The sequence below is a fragment of the Zootoca vivipara genome, chromosome 11 (assembly GCF_963506605.1).
Source record: "Zootoca vivipara chromosome 11, rZooViv1.1, whole genome shotgun sequence".
Lineage (NCBI taxonomy): Eukaryota > Metazoa > Chordata > Lepidosauria > Squamata > Lacertidae > Zootoca > Zootoca vivipara.
In genome coordinates, this window is record NC_083286.1 from 2,694,277 (window position 1) to 2,718,173 (window position 23,897).

The window sequence follows — 23,897 nt, forward strand, 5'->3', positions numbered from 1 at the left end:
GGCTTTAAACTGACTTATGTGGGGGAGGGAGACAGTGGTCCTGAAGGTAGGAGTCTATCAAATGCTGAAGATGATCATCCGAATGTCAAGGACCAAATGGAGCAAGCAGCATGCAGACCTAGTGGTGGGACGAAAATATCCTTAAATAAGAGACATGGGGGAATGATCAACGGTCTTCAATGTCTGTATACTAATGCACAGAGCATGGGAAATAAACAAGATGAACTTGAGCTCTTGGTACAGCAAACTAAATATGACATAATAGGCATCACTGAAACCTGGTGGGATGAGTCTCATGACTGGAATGTAGTAATAGAGGGATACAATCTATTTAAGAGAAATAGACCAAACAGGAAAGGAGGAGGAGTAGCTTTATATGTTAGGGATATGTATACCTGTGAAGAGATCCAGGATTTAAAACTTCAAAGCCAAATTGAGAGTATCTGGGTCAAAATTAAGGGAGAGAAAAACAACAGTGATCTCATTGTGGGAGTTTACTATAGATCCCCAAGCCAAACTGAGGACACAGATGATGCCTTCCTGGAACAGATGGCCAAGCATTCCAAAGGAAGTGAGATAGTAGTAATGGGGGATTTCAACTATCCTGATATTTGTTGGATGTCAAACTCAGCCAAGAGCATAAGGTCGAACAGATTCCTCACTGGCCTTGCAGACAACTTCATTGTCCAGAAAGTGGGAGAAGCAACAAGAGGATCAGCCATTTTAGATCTGGTCCTAACCAATAGTGATGACTTGGTTAGTGGGGTAGAAGTGGCAGGATCATTAGGTGGGAGTGACCATGCTCTTCTGGAGTTTATTATCCAGCGGAAAGGAGCAACCAAGCATACTAAGGTCCAAATTCTAGACTTTAAGAAAGCCGACTTCAGAAAACTTAGGGAAACGCTGGGTGAAATCCCATGGACAGTAATACTAAAAGGGAAGGGAGTTCATGATGGTTGGGAGTTTGTTAAAAGGGAGATATTAAAAGCACAACTTCAGGCAATACCAATGAGACGGAAACATGGAAGGTGCCTAAAGAAGCCAGGCTGGCTATCTAAAGAACTTTTGACTGAGTTAAGATTTAAAAGGGATATGTACAAAAAATGGAAAAGGGGGGAAATCTCCAGAGAGGAATTCAAACATATAGCCAGCACGTGTAGAGACAAAGTCAGAAAAGCTAAAGCACAGAATGAACTCAGGCTCGCCAGAGAGGTTAAAAGCAACAAAAAGGGCTTTTATGGGTATGTCCGTAGCAAAAGGAAAAACAAGGAAACAGTGGGGTCACTCAGAGGAGAAGATGGTGAAATGCAAACAGGGGACAGAGAAAGGGCAGAACTCCTCAATGCCTTCTTTGCCTCAGTCTTCTCCAAGAAAGAAAAAAACGCCCGACCTGAAGAATATGGAGCAGATGATTCAGCAGGGGAAACACAGCCCAGAATAAGTAAGGAGGTAGTACAAGAATACTTGGCTAGTTTAGATGTATTCAAGTCTCCAGGGCCAGATGAACTACATCCAAGAGTATTAAAAGAACTGGCAGAGGTGATTTCAGAACCACTGGCAATAATCTTTGAAAATTCCTGGAGAACAGGCGAAGTTCCAGCAGACTGGAGGAGGGCAAATGTTGTCCCTATTTTCAAAAAGGGGAAAAGAGAGGACCCAAACAATTACCGCCCAGTCAGCCTGACATCAATACCAGGAAAGATTCTAGAGCAGATCATTAAGCAAACAGTCTGTGAGCACCTAGAAAGAAACTCTGTGATCACTAAAAGTCAGCATGGGTTCCTGAAAAATAAGTCATGTCAGACTAATCTGATCTCATTTTTTGACAGAATTACAAGCCTGGTAGATGAAGGGAACGCTGTGGATGTAGCCTATCTTGATTTCAGCAAGGCCTTTGACAAAGTGCCCCATGGTATTCTTGTAAAGAAGCTGGTAAAATGTGGGCTAGACAATGCTACCATTCAGTGGATTTGTAGCTGGCTTACTGACCGAACCCAAAGGGTGCTCATCAATGGCTCCTCCTCATCCTGGAGAGTAGTGACTAGTGGGGTGCCACAGGGTTCTGTCTTGGGCCCAGTCTTGTTCAACATCTTTATCAATGACTTGGATGATGGGCTTGAGGAAATCCTGAGCAAGTTTGCAGATGACACCAAATTGGGAGGGGTGGCTAACACCCCAGAGGACAGGATCACACTTCAGAATGACCTTAACAGATTAGACAACTGGGCCAAAGCAAACAAGATGAATTTTAACAAGGAGAAATGTAAAGTACTACACTTGGGCAAAAAAAATGAAAGGCACAAATACAGGATGGGAGACACCTGGCTTGAGAGCAGTACATGTGAAAAGGATCTAGGAGTTTTGGTTGACCACAAACTTGACATGAGTCAGCAGTGTGATGCAGCAGCTAAAAAAGCCAATGCAATTCTGGGCTGCATCAATAGGAGTATAGCATCTAGATCAAGGGAAGTAATAGTACCACTGTATTCTGCTCTGGTCAGACCTCACCTGGAGTATTGTGTCCAGTTCTGGGCACGACAGTTCAAGAAGGATACTGATAAGCTGGAACGTGTCCAGAAGAGGGCAACCAAAATGGTCAAAGGCCTGGAAACGATGCCTTATGAGGAACGGCTTAGGGAGCTGGGTATGTTTAGCCTGGAGAAGAGAAGGTTAAGGGGTGATATGATAACCATGTTCAAATATATAAAAGGATGTCATATAGAGGAGGGAGAACGGTTGTTTTCTGCTGCTCCAGAGAAGCGGACACGGAGCAACGGATTCAAACTACAAGAAAGAAAATTCCACCTAAACATTAGGAAGAACTTCCTGACAGTAAGAGCTGTTCGGCAGTGGAATTTGCTGCCAAGGAGTGTGGTGGAGTCTCCTTCTTTGGAGGTCTTTAAGCAGAGGCTTGACAGCCATCTGTCAGGAATGCTTTGATGGTGTTTCCTGCTTGGCAGGGGGTTGGACTGGATGGCCCTTGTGGTCTCTTCCAACTCTATGATTCTATGATTCTATGATTTTTGGTGAGAAGAGTTGTGTTTTAGGGGAATAAGTTTATGTTTAAAAGTAGTGTGATGTAAAGGCATGACATGGAAACTATCCCCTGTCTTCTCAGGCCTATTCATCTAGGTGAAAATTTGTGGTATTTGCTCATCTCAATGGCAACACAGGATATAAATTCCTCAGTGGGGTCAAATGTGAATTACATGTTAGATGCAGCCTGGAATAGCATTAGCTTTTTTTTTTTGCTGCCGCATCACACTGTTGATTCATGTTAAGCTTGTGGTCCACCAAGACGCCTAGATCCTTTTCACATGTATTGCTAGTAAGCCAGGTGTCCTCCATCCTATATTTGTGCATCTGGTTATTCCTGCCTAAGTAAAGAACCCAACATTTGTCCCTGTTGAAATTCATTTTGTTCTTTTGGGACCAGTTTTCCAATCTGTTAAGGTCATTTTGAATTCTGATTCTGTCTTCTGTGGCATTAGCTACCCCTCCCAGTTTAGTGTCACCTGCAAATTAGATGAGCATTCCTTCATCCAAGTCATTTATAAAGATGTTAAACAACGGGCCCAGGACAGAACCCTGTGGCACCCCACTTGTCACTTTTTCCCAGCCCCCGGTCAATAGTCGTTTCACGTACTATTGACCTGTACACCACAGCTTTATTTTTCTGCTGCCACCAACCAGGTTTCTTCTGGTGAAATACTGAGTCTCAGTCAGGTCGTAAAGTCAACAACGAAGATTAAAGTTTATTGAAGAACAAACAAGTTTTAAATATATTCAGAACAGTTTCTCAAATGCGCGCCCATAACTAGATGTGGCACTGTCTCACACCATCACACTCTTCTCTCTCAGTTCTATCCCTGTCTCTCACTCTAACTGTCACAACCGCTATGTTCATCTTTTACTGGCTCTGTCTGACTCTGACTCCTCTATCTCCCAATGGTAAAACCCCTGGGCTGAACCTCAAAACCAGGTAGGCTCCGCCTCTGAGCTTTGTCATTGGTCAATCTACTGTCAAGTCGCGACCTCAAGACGCCCACACGTTTCAACGTTGAAGAGAAAGTTTATTTACAGTAACAAAATACAACCAAGCCACAGGTCTCTAGCCCACTGCTCTCACTGACTTACGACTAGTCTGATGACTCATCTGAGTGTTCGGCGTTGTTCCACCTCCCTTTATCCCACTGTGGGAACCACGCCTTCTTTCGTCTATTAAGTGACGTCAGCCTCCCCCTCTCTTGTAACCCACCCCTCCTCCTCTGCTTCACGCCAAGTGGATTATTAACAGCTTCGGGAGAGCTGTTTCCTGCTCTCTCTCTAAACTGGGCACGCTGCTCCTCCTCTGCGTCCCCCAAATCAGTCAGCTGGGCGTGCTCACTTGTTGACACTATGCTGACATCTACATTAACCATTTCCATCCCTCTGTACAAACAAAATCACAAGGAATGGGCAAACGCCACAACGAGGAACCATTAATGAGTACTCTTTGGGTTTGGTCAGTCAACCAGCTATAAATCCACCTAACAGTTACCTCGTTCAACCCACATTTTACCAGTTTCCTCTAAAGAATATCATGGGGAATGTTGTCAAACGCCTTACTGAAATCAAGATACACTATGTCCACAGCATTTCCCTGATCCACCAAGTTTGTAATTCCATAAAAAATAGATATCAGATTGGTCTGGCATTTCTTATTTTTTAGAAACCCATGCTGAGTCTTAGTAATCACAGCATCCTTTTCTAAATGCTCACAGACCGACTGTTGAACTATCTGTTCTAGGACCTTCTCTGGTATTGATGTCAAGTTCACTGGTCAATAGTTACCTGGGTCTTCCTTTCCCCCCTTTTTGAAGACGTGCACAATACCTGTTTAGGGAAGCTTTTAACGTTTGATGGATTTCTGTATTTTAATATTTTGTTGGAAGCCGCCCAAAGTGGCTGGGGGAACCCGGCCAGATGGGCGGGGTATAAATTATTATTATTATTATTATTATTATTTTATTATTATTATTATTATTTGCCCACCTCCAGTCTGTAGGGATCTCACCTGTTCTTCAATAATTCGCAAAGACAGATAAAGGCTCTGAAATTAAATCCACAAGCTCCTTTAGTACCTGTCAGGGGACCTTCCTACAGGGAACCTCCCCCCATCCTGTTGACCAGCTCTTCGCCCAGTGAGAGCAGCAGCAGTGGGTCAGGTGGGGGGAATGAGCAGTATGGAGGTGGCAAGGCTCAGTAATATTGGAGAGCCCTTGCACCGCCTTGACCAAGTGGTGGAGGGGAACAGGCAGCCCCTTCCGGCGCCCGAATTAAGGCGCGACACTAAACGTAAGGTCGGGAGGAGGAGTTTTGGGGTGCCCAAACTCTTATGCTGCTCATGCAACAGGAAACGTCCACTTCCGGATTCTGCAAGGAGGTCTCATATATATATATATATATATATATATATATATATATATATATATATATATATATATATATTGCTATCTCTGCACTGTAAATACTATGCACAATAAAAGCTTTAAAGACAAGCATGGACTTGGGCATCCTTACTTGAGAGTAGCCGCACAACACCATTACAGTACCCTTGGATGCAGCTCATCAGGCCCCGAAGATCTGAATTCATTTAAAGTAGCTAGGTGTTCCCTTAATATTTATTTTCCTATCTAGGGCTGCAGCTCCCTCCTTACATCATTTATTCTGTTATCACCAGGTTGGGCATCACTTTCCTTTGGGGTGAAGACAGAGGCAAAGTAGGCGTCTGTCACTCAATTTCTCCGTGTTCCCCACACAGAGATCCTACCACCTGCTTATTCTTCCTCTTGCTTCAGACATAGCCTAAGAAACCTTTTAAAAATTATTTTTAACCTCTTACCACCCTCTTGTGTTTAATGTGAAAACTGCACTAAAGATATCACTTTAAAATAACACACTGCCATGCTGACAATATTTTACTAAGTGCCTAACGTTTGGTATTATTAAAACAAGATTGGTACAATTTAAAAAGTCATTTCCCCCTCCTTATTCTATTTCACTTTCTGTGGCTGAATTGCTCTTGCTTTCCATGCAATTTGTAAAACAATAAATTATGTGCTGTTGCATTTTATGCTGAGGTATACAGTGGTACCTCGGTTTATGAACACAATTCATAAACTTCATAAACTTCATAAGCTTCATAAGCTTCATAAGCTTCATAAACTGAAGCGTTCATAAACTGAAGCAAACTTTCCCATTAAAAGTAATGGAAAGTGAATTAATCCGTTCCAGATGGGTCCGCGGCGTTCATAAACCGAAAATTCATAAACCGAGGTGTTCATAAACCGAGGTTCCACTGTAGTAAATAATATTTATTGCATATAAGAACTGGAAAACAAATGAAATATCCTTTGATTACCAAACATCTCCCAAGACCTAACTCTTTTTCATATTTTAAAGCCTAGCAATACCAGTGTTAACGTTGACGGGTGTCGTGCAAACAATGTTTCTTGAAGTCAGATTACAATAGTTATTATTTTACAGTATATATAAATTAAATGCTTGATGGAACTATCTTGGTCTCGATTTATAAATAGCTTTCAGTACCTGAATTCCATTCAAATATTCTGAAATGAATCTTTCCAAGCTATTTTTAAAGGTAGGTAGACAAGAATCTACTCACATATTTTCATAATAGGGATCTCCATTTCACTGCCCATTATGTCAGGAATAAATGGGACTAAAGCAAGTTGCATTCATAATAAGTGCTCAGAAAAAAAACTCATTCAGAAAGATGATCCTGTTAGCAAACAGGATGGAAAGGAATAGACAAGGGAAAATCCACAAAAACAAGCACTCAGGCAAGTGTTTCTTTCCACACACACATAGAGACACAAAGACCCAACCATCCCTTTGCAGCAGGCAGGGTCAGTCTGGAGAAATGGGAGTACTCCTCCCCTCTGGAAAGGACATTGTCTCCAGTAGGGAGGGTCATCCTATCAGGAATGCTGTCCTCCTCCATCTGGTAAAGTAGCCTTTCCCAGTGGGATTCCATGGGCATAGGCAGGGGGGGCAGGAGGAGGCAATTGCCCCCCCTAGAAGCAAAAGGCTGAGGGGCGCAGGCATGGCAGCCCCAGGCTTCCGCTCCCGGCGCGAAGCTCCAGAGGCGCGCGGGGAGCGTAAGCGGAGGAGCTCTAAGCGGGAGCGGGGAGCGTAAGCGGAGGAGGCAGCCACAGGCTCGCGTTCCCCGCCTGCCTCTGGAGCTTCGCACCGGGAGCAGGAGCCTGGGGCCACCTCCTCGGAAGAACTGGGCGGCGCAGGCAACATAGCCCCACCCACATTCCCACTGTGGCCCCTCCCAACCCACCCCTTGCCCCCCCCATTTTTATCCTGGGTACGCCCCTGAGTGGGAAAGAGCCCTGGTTTTGAGATGTGTCCTTGGGCTTATCATACTAAATATAATATCATACTATATAATAAAATAGTTCTATATCCACTTCTCTTTCTCTAGGGAACTTGGGGAACTGTAGTGCAGTGTTGCTGTTCCAGCACAGTCTACTCAGCTCTACTGTAGCTAGAAGTGTGGCTAGGTGAGCCTCAAGTTGCTGCACCTTCTCTTCCAGCAAGACAAGTGTGCTGTTGCTTGTTCTCCGGCAGAAAGACAAACATGGCACAGGTGTTGCAGGTCACTGCAGCAGCTCACTCACCTTCCATGTCTCTTGGTCCTTTGCACACTGAGAGACAATTCTCTGGGCCTCCCCCTTAAATTCCCCCTCTAAGCACCCTCACAAGCACCCCTCTTTCTGAGCAACCAGAAGCTGCAATGGACTAAGTTGGACTGCTACTGGTAACTCCTTCCTCAACTCACTTCCTCTCAGTAGTAGCTCCTCCCCCTCAGATCATGTGCTCCAGCAAACCCTCAGCCACAGCCTCAGCCTGCAATCAATCAAGCTTCTAAACTGCTCATTCAAGCAACCAGCTAGAATCAATAAGGCACAAGCTTCTTTTCAATCTCCTCCAGAAATCCTTGCAAACACCCGTTTGCGAGTCCTGTTCACTAGCTCTTGGTTGTGAGCTCCCAGAAGCTGCAATACTTATTCTGAATTCCCAACTTTGTTCGCTGAAGAAGAGGAATTAGATGCTGGGGTCATGGCAGCAGCTAAACTGTTGTAAAACCATAACTGATATAATTTTACACTGTTGGTTTGGCCTTTGAGAAGAAGAGGAACTGTGCAAGTCTCTTAGAATGTGAATTGTAGTGTTTTTTTTAATTTAAACCCATTATTATGCAAAGTTATATTCATAGCATTTGCATCATTATAGTAAAATAAAGCTAAATAGAGAAATTAATTTTCAATAATATCCTCTATCTATCCATCGATCTATCTATCTACCGGTATCTATCTATCACCACCACCATCGTAATACAGAGGTGGGCAGGCTTCAGGCTTGTTGGACCTTTTTTTATATATAAAAAAACTAGAACCAAAGATCTACAAATCAGAGCCACGTGGAAAAAAACATTCTTAGCCTAGGGTTTTGTTTTCTGTGCTAGAACTGAGATGAGCTCACAGTTCTTTAACACAAAAGTCTATTGCTGCTTAGGTCTTTTCATCTCCACAGCCTAATACAGACAGGAAAAGGCATTTTGTTTATTCTGCTGTTCAACAGTTGGGAGCCAGAAGCCCTTTTTGATCTATTGTAAATCACCCAGAGATCTACCAGTAAAGCTTGATCTACCTTATGACACCCCCTGCTCTGATACACGTTAAAACTCCATATACATTCCATTGACCTTCACTTCTGCTATATTTCCTAACATAAATGCTATAACTGTTTTCTTCCCATTATCATACTTGCAACTTAATGAATCAGATGTTTGTTTGTAGGTTTTTATGAAAGAGAAAAGAGTAATTTGTTATTTAAATTTCTTTCGTAGCCCTTGGGCTAGATACTGTGATTGGAAACTTTGAAGTTGGCAAAGAATTTGATGCACTGCTTATCAACACCAAAGCTTCAGACAGTCCTTTTGAGCTGTTTACTTGTGATGCTTTTGAGGTAATTGAACAATGTGTTGTGGAAATACGTTGACCATGTTTGGAGGAACCTGTTTTAGGCCAATGGGCTGGACTTATACAAGATGCTTGCTGCTCACCACAGTGACAGCCTTGAATTTGTTGGTTAGACTTCTACCCAACGGAATTATGACTAAGGAATTTCTTTTGTTCCATTTAATATTGATTAATTAAATGGCTTGGATCCAGGAATGTCTTGCATCAACAGGAAAGCACTACCGCTTGCACATGGCAGCCACACTGAATTACTCACTTCTAAACCGTTCTACAACCCATGACCCGCACCATTCCAGGGTTACCTTCAAGAGTGGCTTTTGGAGGGGATGTACCAGCAAAACCCTGTTGCACGAATAGAATTCTGCTTAATTGTCTCTGGATCCAACCCATTGTCTGCAGAAGATTCCTATTGGAAAACTGACAAAAACTGGATTAGTTCATTTCAGGCAATATTATTTCCAAAGGCCCGAGCTATAAAGCGTTGTTTTGGCTCCCATTGCAGCATGGTGCCCAGTGTCACCACTGCGATCGCACCACCATAAACCACCCCTGAATAGGATAATATGGCAGTGTAAGAAACAATTGAATAAAAGGTATCTACAGCCGAGAATTGCTTAATGTAATTTTTCAACATTCTATAATATTCTTCATTTTCACATGTCTTTAAAGTAAATAGCTATGTTGGATCTGGATTTTGCTTTTAAAATGTTAATATTGCTTAGTTTTTTAAAGGCTACAATTGGTCTTTTTATCTTGCTGCTTTAATTACAATGGAGGAATTGCTTTTGAATAATTGTTTCTTGTCCCATATTTTTAGGATATGATCCAGAAATTCCTATATCTGGGTATGTATCAGTTCTTGCTATACAGATGTTTTCATCTGTAATTGCAAAATGAGTATCTTTCTGCTACAAGCATTGAAGGTGCTCTTTTTGTTAAAACTTTCTTTCAAAATGTAAGATTTTATTTATTTTTATATGGTTAAATTTAGCCTATTGAAATCTATTGAATGTACTGTAATTGATTTCAATGGGCATTCTTGAATGTCTGTACATGGGGAATTACATCTGTGTTTCCCAGTGCTTTAATGGAAATAGGTTTGTCACACATCACCATCCAGTCAGTATCAGTTTGTCTATACAACAAGGTGATTGTGTGTGTGTGATTTCTGCTCTGCACATGGCAACTTGCTTTGCTTCCAAAGGCCTCCTTGCCTACATATGTTAGCATTGTACATCGCTGCATGTAGGAAAGCTGATTAACACACATGGGTGCCTGTGGAAATCTGCGAGGACATAATTCATGTGCAGAATAAGATGCTCATATGCATTGTCTTATGCATTTGCTGTTGCTTTGCCATAGTGTGTTTGTAGGTACACATTCCAATTCATCCCCGGATGTTATCATACATACACTGCACAGTGGCGGAGGAAGGGGGTGCAGGCCACACCAGGTGTCATCACTGAGGGGGGTGACAACATGACAAAAATATGAATTATTATTATTATTATTATTATTATTATTATTAAAAGAGGCTCACGAAACTTTTTAGTTCAGTCAACAAACGTAACGAAACATGGCTGGCACTGGGTTCCACACTGTGGGGGCTGGCACTTACCCTGGGAGTGACGTGGTGGCTTGGGCACCTGCAGGCTCCACGCAGCCTGAAACGGCAACGTGGGGATTGCGTCTGCCCACCGCCTCTCCCTCAGCCGCCCTACAGCTGAGGGGGAGGCGCTGGTGGTCCAGCACAAAGTTTGTATCCACTTGTTGCAAGTTGCAAGCAACACCTTTTTACATGGATTATTTCTGGATTGGGGCCAGAATGTTTTCTAACAAATAACTCACTTTTCTAGTCTACACAGAAATGAGCAGTTATTGTGCTATTTTTTTCTTAATCCATTCAGAAGACTAGAAAGCTAATGAGCTGCTGTTCAAATTCAGTTTCTGGGTGGGCAGGAAAAAGTAGGATGAAACAGCAATGTAAGAGATGTACAGGTTTTACCAGATTTCTGCTAATCAAGAAATACTATAGCCCTCTTCAGGTGTTATGATTTGGGTTACATTGCCATGTGAGGTAGGCCAGAGACAAGCAGTGAAGTTAATTCTTTATTCAAGAAAACAGAGAAACAGAAGCCTACAGCAAAACTGGCTCCAGTAAAGCAGTTGGCAGGACTGATGATCTGTGCCTCCCACTCCCCCCCCCAGTCTCCTCTCAGTTGGGCTGAGCCATCTGAAACTGCCTTTCTGCCCTTGAAGACAAAGGAGGAGGGGAGCTGAATACAGTAGGACTGGCTGGCTCCTGTGGATCTGTTGCAGCCTCAGCCCCCACCTCCTCCTCAGCTGCCTGTCTTGCACCTGCAGTGCTTTCTGCCTCTCTCACTCAAGTCTGTTGCATGTCCAACATCCAGCCATTCTCTCCCCCTCCCCTCTGACCTGTCTTCAGTGTCCCACCCCCACTCCCCTGGCTCTGAGTCTTCTTTTTCTGAGGCTTCCCTAGAGGTTTCTCCAGCCTTCTCCCACTCCTCCCCTTCCAGCCTGTCCCTGACAAGGAGTGAGCAAAGAACTGCTTCAACACTCCCCATGTGCTTTTTTGGTGCTTTCAATTGCACTCCTTGCTCTGCTTTAAATGTGATTGTGGCAGACTCATATTTGAAGATGTCTCCACTGCTATCCATATACTTTAGGCCATAGTAGTGAAAGTGGGTGAAATGTTTCATTCACCTAAAAGACCCTAGTTCAATCGCAAGTTTCAGCAACAGAAATAAATATGAAAAGTGTTTCATTGACACTTCACCAAGTTTTATTTTCTCATTATCCCAAATTTCCTGACCACCTTTGTTACATGAAGCATGTTTCCTCCTTCCCTCTGGGGCTGGCATCACAAAATATTATTTCCTCCTCTATGAAAACCAATGAGAATAACCTGAGAGTTGTCTGAGTAATAGGTTCAGCAAGTGTGAATACTGTTGTACCTCCCTCCTGGTGTCCCTAAAAGGCGAGGAACCCAAGGGATAGCTTCCTAGCTCTAGCTTCCTTTTGGAGGAGAGGTCATTGGTGATTTAGGGTATTTTTATGATACTTGATTTTGTTATAAATATGCATGTAGGTAGAGGGACACAGCATAGGACTTAGCAGGGAGTTTATCCACTGTCTCACATCAGATCCCCAGAGAGTGACACACAGCACCCCCAGATGCTTTTAGTCATCAGCTAATTCTCTGCTTCCCTCTACAAAAAAACATAACCCTACAATTTCTTCCACACACTTCAGATCAGTCCCACCCTGTGCTGGGGAGCATGGAGATGTGTCACCTTCCCAGGATTTCTCCTACTGGGAAAGCATCAATCACCCATCCTGAGTAATTAGCCAACAGACTAGACTCCCTTACAAGTCACCTCCATAAAGAGATGCCCCCTTAACATCTGGGGTCATCACCAAACAAGTTGCATAGCAAAGGAGATGGCCAGGAGAACATTCATAACAGGGGGTGGTGGTGGTTAATGTTCCCTCCCTTCTCTGTGCATACTGGCATAAACTAAGTCCAGGTGTCAAGTTCAGTTCTTGGAAGCATGTGGATCTGTACAAAATTCAGCTACATGGTGTGTTTGTGTCCTTAGAAAAATATCGATATCAAGGCTGACAGAACAGATTGCATACATCTCTTTCATCTTTCTGATTTCAGGTGATGACAGGAATATTGAAGAAGTTTATGTGGCTGGCAAATTGGTGGTGCCATTTTCAAGCTCTGTCTAGAGTTAGATCCTCTTGCCGCAAAATGCTCTGCTGGTAACGCTATAGCTTGGAATAATTGGGTGAAAATGGGGTGCCTTGTTGTGAAGCCACGCTCACTCTGTTTAGTATGTTTCTGATTTGCACAAAAGAAGCCAATTACACATCAGATACAAAAAAAGTATTGTGCCAATAATGTATGAGAGAGAGGCCAGGCCACAAAGATCTAAAGTAAAAACAAACTTATATGTGGGGAAAACTCTGACATAAAGAAGAATCTCCAGATGCAGTCATAGTACACATACCTCAAGTACACATTGAAGTAAATTTATGATTTTAAATGTTTTTCCCATAAATTTTTAGGCATCTTATTATAAAATACTGAGGATTTCAATGAGAGCCATACCATTGGTATGGGGGTGGGGCTGATGATGACACACCCCACCCCCAAAAATCTGCATCAATCCTACTTCAACATTCAGGTGACACATTTCAGGGGAACAGTGCGCTGCACATTGAAGGGGACTGGAAATGCTCTGGTGTGTAAACAGGAACACTGGACTTTTGGGATCCTGGTCATTGTTTATAAATATGTTTCAAGCAAAGCAAAGCATAATTCTTAACAAAGCCTAAACCCATTCTCTGACGACATTAAACAATACTCAGGAATTATTTGGGGGATGGGGTAGAAAATTGAGCACAGATACACTTTTATCTCAATTTGCTTAACCATCCTTTCAAGCCATTTTTTATTTTTATTTTTGCATTTTTAAATGTCTTTTTCATCCATCGCCTGAAAAGCACTTTTACTAAAAGGCTCTAAGGCCAGCATAAAGATCATGTTCTGCTGACTTATTTCCTTCTCACTAGCACACTGCTAGATGTTTGTGAATGTAATCATTACCATAAACCTTGTTTGAACAAGCAGTTGCAGCAGCACTGATGGGAACCCACACATTCACACCCTGCATCAGTTCCAAATTGCTTCGAATGTAAGCACATGCTTCAACACCAGAATCAGGGTGGTGCAAACAGTTCTTCCACACAAGGCTCCAAGCTGAGGGGGCACAAAATTGAGAAGATCCATAACTGAGAAGATCCATTGGGGGCACCAAATTTTGGCCTAGCACAGGACATCATATTACGAAAGATTACCAAAGTCTACCCCTGCATGCTTAATTTTAAAACAATACCAAGGCTGGCTTTGATATTAGACAGAATGAGGCAGCCTGTCTCAAGTGAAAGATAATAGTCAATTATTTCTTGGGTTTTAGGCCTCAGGCATTTCTTGGGTTTTAGGCCTCAGGCACCACAATGTCCTGTAACACTTTTTTTTTAATGCATGCTTATAGACTGGGACAAGTTTAATAGGGTCTTACTAGAGAAATTAATGTGAATAATTTTCTTCTTCTTCTTTGGTGATCCCTCATAGCCAAGTAAGATTGTTTTCCATAAACACAGTTTTAACAATGAGTCTGTAAGTGACTGTGGAGACCAATTCTGGATCCATGCATTCTTCCACAGTGGGGACATTGGTTTCTGGGCGGGAGTTGATCACGGTGTGGATGTGCCAAGCATGCCTTCCTCTTAGCACGTTTCTCCCTTGCATCCTGAGTTGAAGTGTCTTGGATTCAGAATAAAATACAGATTCATACAGACAACCCCCCCCCCCCGGTAAAGGAGACCGAAGCGTTATTTGTTTAGTCATGGGTATGTTGATATTTGATTCATATGACTGCTGAAAGAAACTTTGCCACGGCACTGTGATCTCATTGGACTTGTCGTCCAGAAGATATTTGGTATAGTAGCAGGGGCGTACAAAGTGGGGGGCGGAGGGGGCAGTCCACCCCAGGTGCCAAGATGGCCCCTGCCTCCCCCCAGCTGTAGAGCGGCTGAGGGCGTGTGCAGTCAGTATGGGCGCTGCTTACATGGTGTCTGTACGGGCTTCCGTTCTTGCGCGGCCTCTGTACGGGCTGCCTCTCACACAGCGGCCGTATGGGCTGCCGCTCTCTCACGCCGTCCATACGGGTGACTGTATGGGCTGCTGCACATGCGCACTCACGCAGCATCACCGGGCATTTTGCCCTGCCCCTTGGCGTCCTGCCCCGGGTGTCAGAGAGGGTTCCTCTGCCACTGTATAGTAGGCTTCAGATTGACCCGGCCAATTTGGCAATAGTGGTTTAATCAATTGTTCCTTAGCTTGATCATATTGTCCGCAATGCAATATGCCTCATGCAGTCGATGTCCTGAGAGCATACACAGATCCTATTTTGATAAGGGATACCTCTCAGTCTCCCATTTAACACTTCTGATGTAAATACATTTAATCTGGCTTTCGTGAAAAGACACCTTTGGTAAAGGCTGTTCTCCAATTGGAGCACTCGCAGGCAAGTGTTCCCCAATTGTTGGTGTTTATACTACTTTTTTTTTTTTAGATTTGCCTTGGGACAGTCTTTAAACCTCTTTTGTTGACCATCAGCATTATGCTTTCCATTTTTAAGTTTTAAGGAATAGAGTAAAGTGGTACCTCGGTTTAAGAACAGTCTGGTTTATCTGGTTTAAGAACTATTTGGTTTACAAACTCCGCAAAACTGGAAATAGTGTCTTGGTTTGAGAACGTTACCTTAGTCTAAGAACGGAATCCAGAGGCCTCATTAGGGAAAGCGTGCCTCGGTTTAAGAACAGTTTCAGTTTAAGAACGGACTTCTGGAACGGACTAAGTTTGTAAACCAAGGTACCACTGTATTTGCTTCGGAAGACGATAATCAGGCATCCGCACAACATGACCAGTCCAACGAAGTTGATGTTGAAGAATTATTCTACAACTGCCTCAGCAATAGTATGCTTAAAAGGAGCAGTGTGGGAGATGTCACTGAGCTGTTAACTGAGAGGGTCGTCTCATTATTAAACTGCATTGCAAATGTTGCCAGAATAAAATTTTAAGGGCCAAAGTTGATGTTGCACCACCCTCTTTGGACACCCTTCATTTCCTCAGCCCAAATCACAACCCAATGATTTTCCCCTGTGGGGGTTTCAGTACATGTTTTCTTTCATTTGAACTGATGCAGGGTGTGTGAATGTGACTAACTGAGATTTGAAGCTTGTAAAGAGCAAGTTTCAAGGAGGTCAGCCCTACCGCATTCTCTGATTCCAATCAGCTCTCCAGAATCAGCTTTTCCAGTTTTAAAGGTGTTGCAGAAATGTTAATTTGACACAGCATCTAGTGAACAAGGTTTTAGGAAATTATTAAGGGATAAACTAATAGATTCAAATTGTACTTGACAATCCATTCTGATAAAGCCCATAGTTGTTTTGTGAGGAAGAGATCAGAGGGCAATAAAAGAGGATTCATTTCTCATCTATATAAAACTGTGAACACATAGTTTTGTGGCCAATGTATTTATTTTAGTATTAAAAGTATAGCCCTCCTGTATAAACCTCTTTTTTTTAGTTGTTTTCCGAACAAACAATGTTGAAAATATATTCTTAAAGTTTTGATGTAAAATATTTTTTTAATAGACTGCCATTTTGAACTTCACAAAACTTTTAAAGGTGCACTACTTGCAAACCTTGAGCCCTTTCCATCCAAGGTAAATTAATGGTCTCATGGAAAAATGGATCTTGTTCTGTCAGAGTGATGCACTCTGATGGGGAAAAAGGCAGTCTTCTGTCTTTCAGTCAGCTGGCAGTTGTGTGTCAATTGTCTGGCTTATGGAAATAAGTTGTGAGGGGACTCCTTCCTCTCCCATCTGAACAAGCAGCAGAATTGGCCTTAGTCATCAGAATGAGCAGAGGTGCTCTCTAGATAGAACCTTAAAAATCATAACCACTGGGAATGAGAGTATAGTCAGGTGGAGTGTGCCATGAATCAGGAAGAGCAGGGCTCACTATGTGTCTCTTGACACATCCCTGTGCATCCAGAGAGCGCAGTTCACTGACAATGATTATTCTGATAATGCACGTGAAGTACTTAGGATTTATTGTGCTGTACCCACAGACTGGTAGGTGCTAATGTACTAGAGTTGAACAGAGCACTTTTAGAAGGATGTTGTGCCTTCTTTGGATCTTTACCAGGTTGTCACATTTGTATAGGGCATTTTTAGGATTACTGCCATGGTGCAGTGTTGTCTCTAAAGGGAAAAGGGTGATGTCCTCAATATTGTTTATCACTGCATAGGCTAAGCAGAAAACCCTGCTGTATGTAAGCCAAAATATAGCTTTGGTTGGTCATGAAAGGAAATGAAAAGGGAGTTGCTTTGACTTAGCCAAGAGTATGTCCCATCACATTCCAAATGGGGAATTAAGTCTGTTTTCAGAAGCCTCACATTCTCTTGTATTTTCATTTTACGAAAATTTGATACTATGCCTCTCCCTCCTACCCCATGACCCCCTTCTGTTCTTGTCAGCATGCAATTTAGACAATGAAAAAGAAAGGAGAATGTGGAAATATAGCTTATTGGAGGGATATCTTAAATGTGCACTTTGTGGAAACAAGCACTTTTCATGGAGATGATCTGAATGTATAATTCTGTCTCTATCTTACTGTGCCACTTGCTAACCTTCTGTTTGAAGATGTTAATGAAACTGAATATTGCCTGTGCTTTGTGCAGCTATGTGAATGATTTCGATGTGACAAGTAGAGTTCTGCACTTTAAAGTGTTGCCTTGGCATAGTGTCCATGTTCTGTAGTATTTGCAAACAGATGGCTTAGTGAACTCAGAGAAAGGCTGCACCTTATTTCCTTCTGTTGAATGCTTCCCCCAATGCACTGTGCTTGTAAAAGCAAACTTTTAAGAGTTTCACCACCTTGTCACTTCACACCAAAATGTAGGGCTCCTGCTTGTGAAAAAAATCTAAACCCTCCATTTAAATAAGAGGGGTTAGTGCGATGACCCAAAGTCAGCCTTGTTGTAGTTGCTGAATGAAGAGCACAACTTTCAGATAGGCAGCAAGAGGTTAGTGTGTGCCACACACACAGTTAGGAGGCCGTAGCTATTTTCACACTAGGACTGACATGCTTGGAATACTCATACCACTCAAAGATTTGGCAAGCCTTTGGGATGTTGCTGGCTACATTTCGGCTGCATGGATTAGAATATGTGGAGAATATATCTCACCAAAGTGCAAGAGCTGTCAGTGCTGGTGTAAAAAAGGTGCTCTAATCACATTTTGCAGAAGTGCAAGACTGCTTTTTGAAGGAGGTATTTTAAATACTCTCACCAGATCTCCTATTTTCTTTTGATTCCTTTTTTGGGGGGTTAGAAATGCATCTGGAATTGTGATTGTTGCTCTGTTTTCTGGCTGATTTGTTGTCAGTTATGCTAAATGAGCACCTTTGTGCTGATGTAACAAAATAAAGAGGCCATGTTTACATTACTAAGCGTCTGATTCTTTTGGTTGGGAGAGCCAGTGTGGTGTAGTGGTTAAGAGCGACAGACTTGTAATCTGGGGAACCGGGTTCGCGTCTCCGCTCCTCCACATCCAGCTACTGGATGACCTTGGGCTAGTCACACTTCTCTGAAGTCTCTCAGCCCTACCCACCTCACAGGGTGTCTGTTGTGGGGGAGGAGGGGAAAGGAGATTATTAGCCGCTTTGAAACTCCTTCGGGTAGTGATAAAGCGGGATATCAAATCCAAACTCTTCATATACAAGACCATAATCCATAGACCAGGGTGTCCCCAAACTAAGGCCCGGGGGCCGGATGCGGCCCAATCGCCTTCTAAATCCAGCCCACGGACAGTCCGGGAATCACCATGTTTTTACATGAGTAGAATGTGTCCTTTTATATAAAATGCATCTCTGGATTATTTGTGGGGCATAGGAATTTGTTCATTTCCCCCCCCCCCAAATATAGTCCGGCCCCCCACAAGGTCTGAGGGACAGTTGACCGGCCCCCTGCTGAAAATGTTTGCTGACCCCTGCCATAGACCATAGACCATAGTTTCAGGTTTTGCTCTGGTGTTGTTTCCCTACAAATTGGTGAACTTTCAGATAGCAAGTTAGGTAAGAGCTGTAGCTCAGTAACAGGGTGCAGATTTTGCATGAAAATTCCCACATTTATTTGCTAGTATCTCTAGATATGTCTGGGAAAGATCCCCGAGGAGCTGCTGCCTCTTACTAACTGAGCTACATGAACCAACAGTCTGATTTGGGTTTGAGATCACTTCCTAGGTAACTATTACAATGTCCCTAAGTGGCCGCTCTGTTGTCTTTGTCCATGGAGTTTTCTTGGCAGGGATACTGGAGTGGCTTGCCAGTTCCTTCTCCAGGTGGATCACGTTTAGTCAAAACTCTCCACTGTGACCTGTCCATCTTGGGTGGCCCTGCATGGCATAGCTCATAGCTTCTCCGAGTTATTCAAGCCTCTTCGCCACGACAAGGCATTGATCCATGAAGGGGATCGTGTTCTCGAAGGGGATCATGTTCTCGAAGCTACAAACATGAGTTTGACCAAACTGCGGGAAGCAGTGCAAGACAGGAGTGCCTCGTGTGCTCTGGTCCATGGGGTCACGAAGAGTCGGACACGACTAAATGACTAAACAACAACAACAAGTGGCCGCTCCCTCTGTGAGCTCCAGGAGTGGAGCTTGGGAAAGAGTTCTGCTTGGAGAAACTTATCTTGCCCCACCTTAGGCTAAAATGTTGTCTTTCAGATAGCTGTAGTTTCTGCTGTGGGAGTATTTGGGAACACTTTGGATTTTGTCCCTGCCACCCCGCTGCACGTGGAACAGAATAAAAGCTGGTTTTAGCACTTTGGATCCATATGTATGTTGTTTTGGGGGAGGAGGGTCTGCAGGCACTCTGGGAATGTGGGGGGCAGTTAAATATGTGATTTTCTTATGCCCCATTGAGCTGTGTGGAATGTTATCACCTATTGACTTTTTAGAAAGTAAATAACAGGTGAAACTCAGAAAATTAGAATATTGCCGAAAAGTACATTTATTTCAGTAATGCAACTTAAAAGGTGAAACCAACATAATATATGAAATAGATGCATGACATGCAAAGCAAGATATGTCAAGCCTTTATTTGTTGTAATTGTAATTATTTGTCGTTAGGCGGGTCAATTATAAATGGAATGTAATTAATGAAATGTAATAGTGATGTTTATTTTTGTATTATTGTAACTATTTGTTTTATTACTGTGGAATTTCCTAAAGAAAGCATTTGTAAAAATTAAAAGAAAATAAAAATAATAAGTTGCATTACTGAAATAAATGCACTTTTCGACGATATTCTAATCTTCCGAGTTTCACCCTGGGCTTTGGAAAACTCCAGAAGAGGGAAATAAAATTAAATGGCTTTTTGAATGGAGCAATACTGTGTGCATAAATGTTTTGTGAATGGAGCAACATTAGGTCCATTACATAACTTTGATCCTGGTGTGTACTATGACTGATGGCTTGATTTGCAGCCACATGGGAGGGAGATGATGTGGGACCCCTGATTCCAGCAAAGGCAGCTGCTTGGAATTTCCAGAAGATTAAATCATCAGAACTACGGAGGTTGGTATATCAATCAAATTAAAGTGCTAATTTCACAGTCAGTATTTCTACATGGCACCCAAATCTCTGCTATACACAGTGCCCTTCTGAAGCAAATCATACCAGCTTTCAAGATACTTTTATTGGATTTTTGTCAAATGTAGTAAAAATTGACTTTTCACATTTTACCACAGTAACAAACTTTCTGAAATTTCAATTAAATTTTGCAATACACGTTTTAACATTTATTCTCAGAAAATATTGTATAACACTAGAACATCAGTAGGGACCGCACTACGGCTGACATTAAGCACTAAGCAGATGATTCCTTTCTCGCTTCAGACCAATACTTCAAAGTGATTAACTTGGGTTAAACAAACCAAATATTTATAATTTATGAAGATTTCATTAAAGGCCACCTCTTGGGGAAAAAATTAATTTATTCCCTCAACTGATAGAGAAAAAACAACAACCCTTAATGAGACTTTCAAATAATACATTTTGATCAATGTGAGCCAAGTGTTGATGCAACTACTGGATAGCAAGCCATATATCCTACATTACAACTATTTTATAACATTGCAGTACACTGCTGCTCAATCACCTTTGTTATAGGTTTTGCAGAACACAATAACCACCCAATGAAATAAGGGCAAAAATGTCCCAAACAAAGAGCCATGTAGTTCTGTGCACTTCTGCAATTGCTATCCCCATCGATAACTGTCTGCTAATGTCCATAAACCTAAAACCTCTCCCAGTCTTCCACATTACGCTGTTCCAACTGCCCAAGGTGTGTGACCAATCTTCTATCACACACCTAAGAGTGGAGTCAGATGTTTGGCAGAGAGCCAGGAGGAGGAGGAGGACTATGCTTCACCCCTTGTCCAGACCACTGTTCTTTCCTTCACTGGATTCCTGCATTGCAGGGGGTTGGACTAGAGGACCCTTGGGGTCCCTTCCAACTCTACAATTCTGTGATTCTATGAATACTCCTTCTATTCCAAAGCAGCATCTGCTGGAGAGATTTTTGAAATATTCAAAATGATATCTGAACAACAAACTAACCGTCAGTAGAAAGGGACATCTGCTTGCCTCTCTTGAAAACAGCTTGTTTACAGTCTCCTTTAGAGTCAAGGTTTTTCTCATGATATAAAAATGGTTTCAAATTTCATTAGTGTTACACCATTCCCTCTGGGAATTAAGTGCTACAAACGTGCTCTTTGTTGTCAGAGTCTTTAACGATCAGCTGAAAGGAAAGAGTAGGGCTATTGCCCTCTTCCAAGAAAGGAATTTTCATATTTATATTTTGCAGTTCAAGTTGGGACTTGGAAGGCTGCTTAGACACTGGAGAATTGACTTACTGGAATTAGCCAATTTCTACCACAGGCAAATAATAATAATAATAATAATAATAATAATAATAATAATATACCCCACTCATCTGGCTGGGTTTCCCCAGCCACTCTGGGCAGCTTCCAACAAAATATTAAAATACAATAATCTATTAAACATTAAAAGCTTCCCTAAACACCGTTTAGGGAAACTGGAGACACCGTTGATGGAATCTTCCGAGGAGATGGAGATGGCCTTTATAAGTGGTCCATGTTTCACAAGCATATAGTAATGTTGGTAGTACAATAGTTTTGTAAAGAAGCATTTTGGTTTTCCTGCGAATGTCCCAGTCTTCAAACACTCTGCACTGCAATTGGCCCAATAGGTTGGCCACATGACCTGGAAGCTGTACGCCGGCTCCCTCGGCCAATAATGCAAGATGAGCGCTGCAACCCCAGAGTCGGTCACGACTGGACCTAATGGTCAGGGGTCCCTTTACCTTTATGTTATCGGTATTTATTGTTTGTCATGGCACAACAAATGTGATTTGTGCACAGCTTTCTGCACCTGATAATACCCATTAATATTGTGGTACTGTGCCATCTCCTCCCTGCCTTGGATAAATGAAATTGCACTATAATGCAGTTCTGTACAAGGAAGTTCAAGAACAGAGATACAAATCTGGAAAGGTTGGGCTAGGCACCTCATGGGTAAAATGTGAGTACATATAGGAATTGCTGTAATCCTATTCTTTCTCATCAAAGGCTCATCAAAATAACAATTGTGCTAACTGCACACATCCATAGAAATGCATCATGTAATGTGCCATTTGCAGATAACTATGTCCAATGCAGTGAATTCCAATAGGATCTTGTGGCAGAGGTGATTGGAGTAGAATAGACTGAAGATTGTAAAGATATGACAGGATATATGATTGAGGGAGTAGGTACAGAATCAGGGAACAGGCAAGAGTAAATTCATCAGTTCAGGAATTGAAAAATGCTGAGTCTATGATGCAGGAGGTTAAAAAGGAGAACAAGGCACTTGAATTCTGGTTGGCATTTGTGTGATTAAAAGGCTAGGAGCAACGTTTGCAAAAATACAAAGAAAATGAGCATGTGTTCAGAAAGACATGGTTTAAATAAACATGTTATGCAAACGATACAGTGGTTATTGGACTTAATAAGGAAAAGATTAAAAAAGAAATGAAGTGAGAATAAGACAGTGGTTCTGAGGATGGAACAGGATTAATAAGGTCCAAGAAATCCAGTTAGGATAGTTTGGCCATACAAAGAGGCTGCCCAAGTTTGGACCATGTAGCATGGACATAGCAGTCATAAGAATTGTAGGCTGGATTCCTACACAAACCCATCGGCTTCAATGGGCTTACTTCTTGTTACAGACATCTAGGAATGCATTTTTAAGAAGAGGAGTTTGGATTTGATATCCCGCTTCATTACCCGAAGGAGTCTCAAAGCGGCTAACATTCTCCTTTCCCTTCCTCCCCCACAAAGCGGCTAACATTCTCCTTTCCCTTCCTCCCCCACAACAAACACTCTATGAGGTGAGTAGGGCTGATCATTAAAAGCTTCCCTAAACAGGACTGCCTTGAGATGCTTTCTAAAGGTCTGGTAATTGTTATTCTCTTTAACCTCTGGTGGGAGGGCATTCTACAGGGTGGGTGCCACTACCGAGAAGGCCCTCTGCCTGGTTCCCTGTAACTTGGCTTCTTGTAGTGAGGGAACCGCCAGAAGGCCCTCGGCGCTGGACCTCAGTGTCCAGGCAGAATGATGGGGGAGGAGATGCTCCTTCAGGAATACCGGACCGAGGCCGTTTAGGGCTTTAAAGGTTGGCACCAACACTTTGAATTGTGCTCGGAAATGTACTGGGAGCCAATGTAGGTCTTTCAGGACCGGTGTTATGTGGTCTCGGCGGCTGCTCCCCGTCACCAGTCTAGCTGCCGCATTCTGGGTTAGTTGTAGTTTCCGGGTCACCTTCAAAGGTAGCCCCACGTAGAGCGCATTGCAGTAGTCGAAGCGGGAGATAACTAGAGCATGCACCACTCTGGCTAGACAGTCTGCAGGCAGGTAGGGTCTCAGCCTGCGTACCAGATGGAGCTGATAAACAGCTGCCCTGGACACAGAATTGACCTGCACCTCCATGGACAGCTGTGAGTCCAAAATGACTCCCAGGCTGCGTAGGGGCACAGTTACCCCATTCAGTTACTCCACACCTGCCCGCCTCCTGTCCCCCACGAACAGTACTTCTGTCTTGTCAGGATTCAACCTCAAT

General features: G+C 42.8%; 1 protein-coding gene across 2 annotated transcripts in view; it reads left to right on the forward strand.

The window, feature by feature from the left end:
* The window catches only part of GDA (guanine deaminase), a 62,780-nt gene extending 44,616 nt beyond the window's left edge, over positions 1-18,164 (forward strand). The window contains exons 12-14 of one of the 2 annotated variants that reach the window (XM_035099885.2): positions 8,924-9,042; positions 9,874-9,901; positions 12,742-18,164. In XM_035099885.2, the coding sequence (XP_034955776.1) occupies positions 8,924-9,042; positions 9,874-9,901; positions 12,742-12,812 (218 nt within the window). In that variant the 3' untranslated portion in view covers positions 12,813-18,164. The remainder of the gene's footprint in view (positions 1-8,923; positions 9,043-9,873; positions 9,902-12,741) is intronic. The other variant, XM_060280055.1, reaches the window with a different exon arrangement.
* The last annotated feature ends 5,733 nt before the right edge of the window (positions 18,165-23,897 follow it).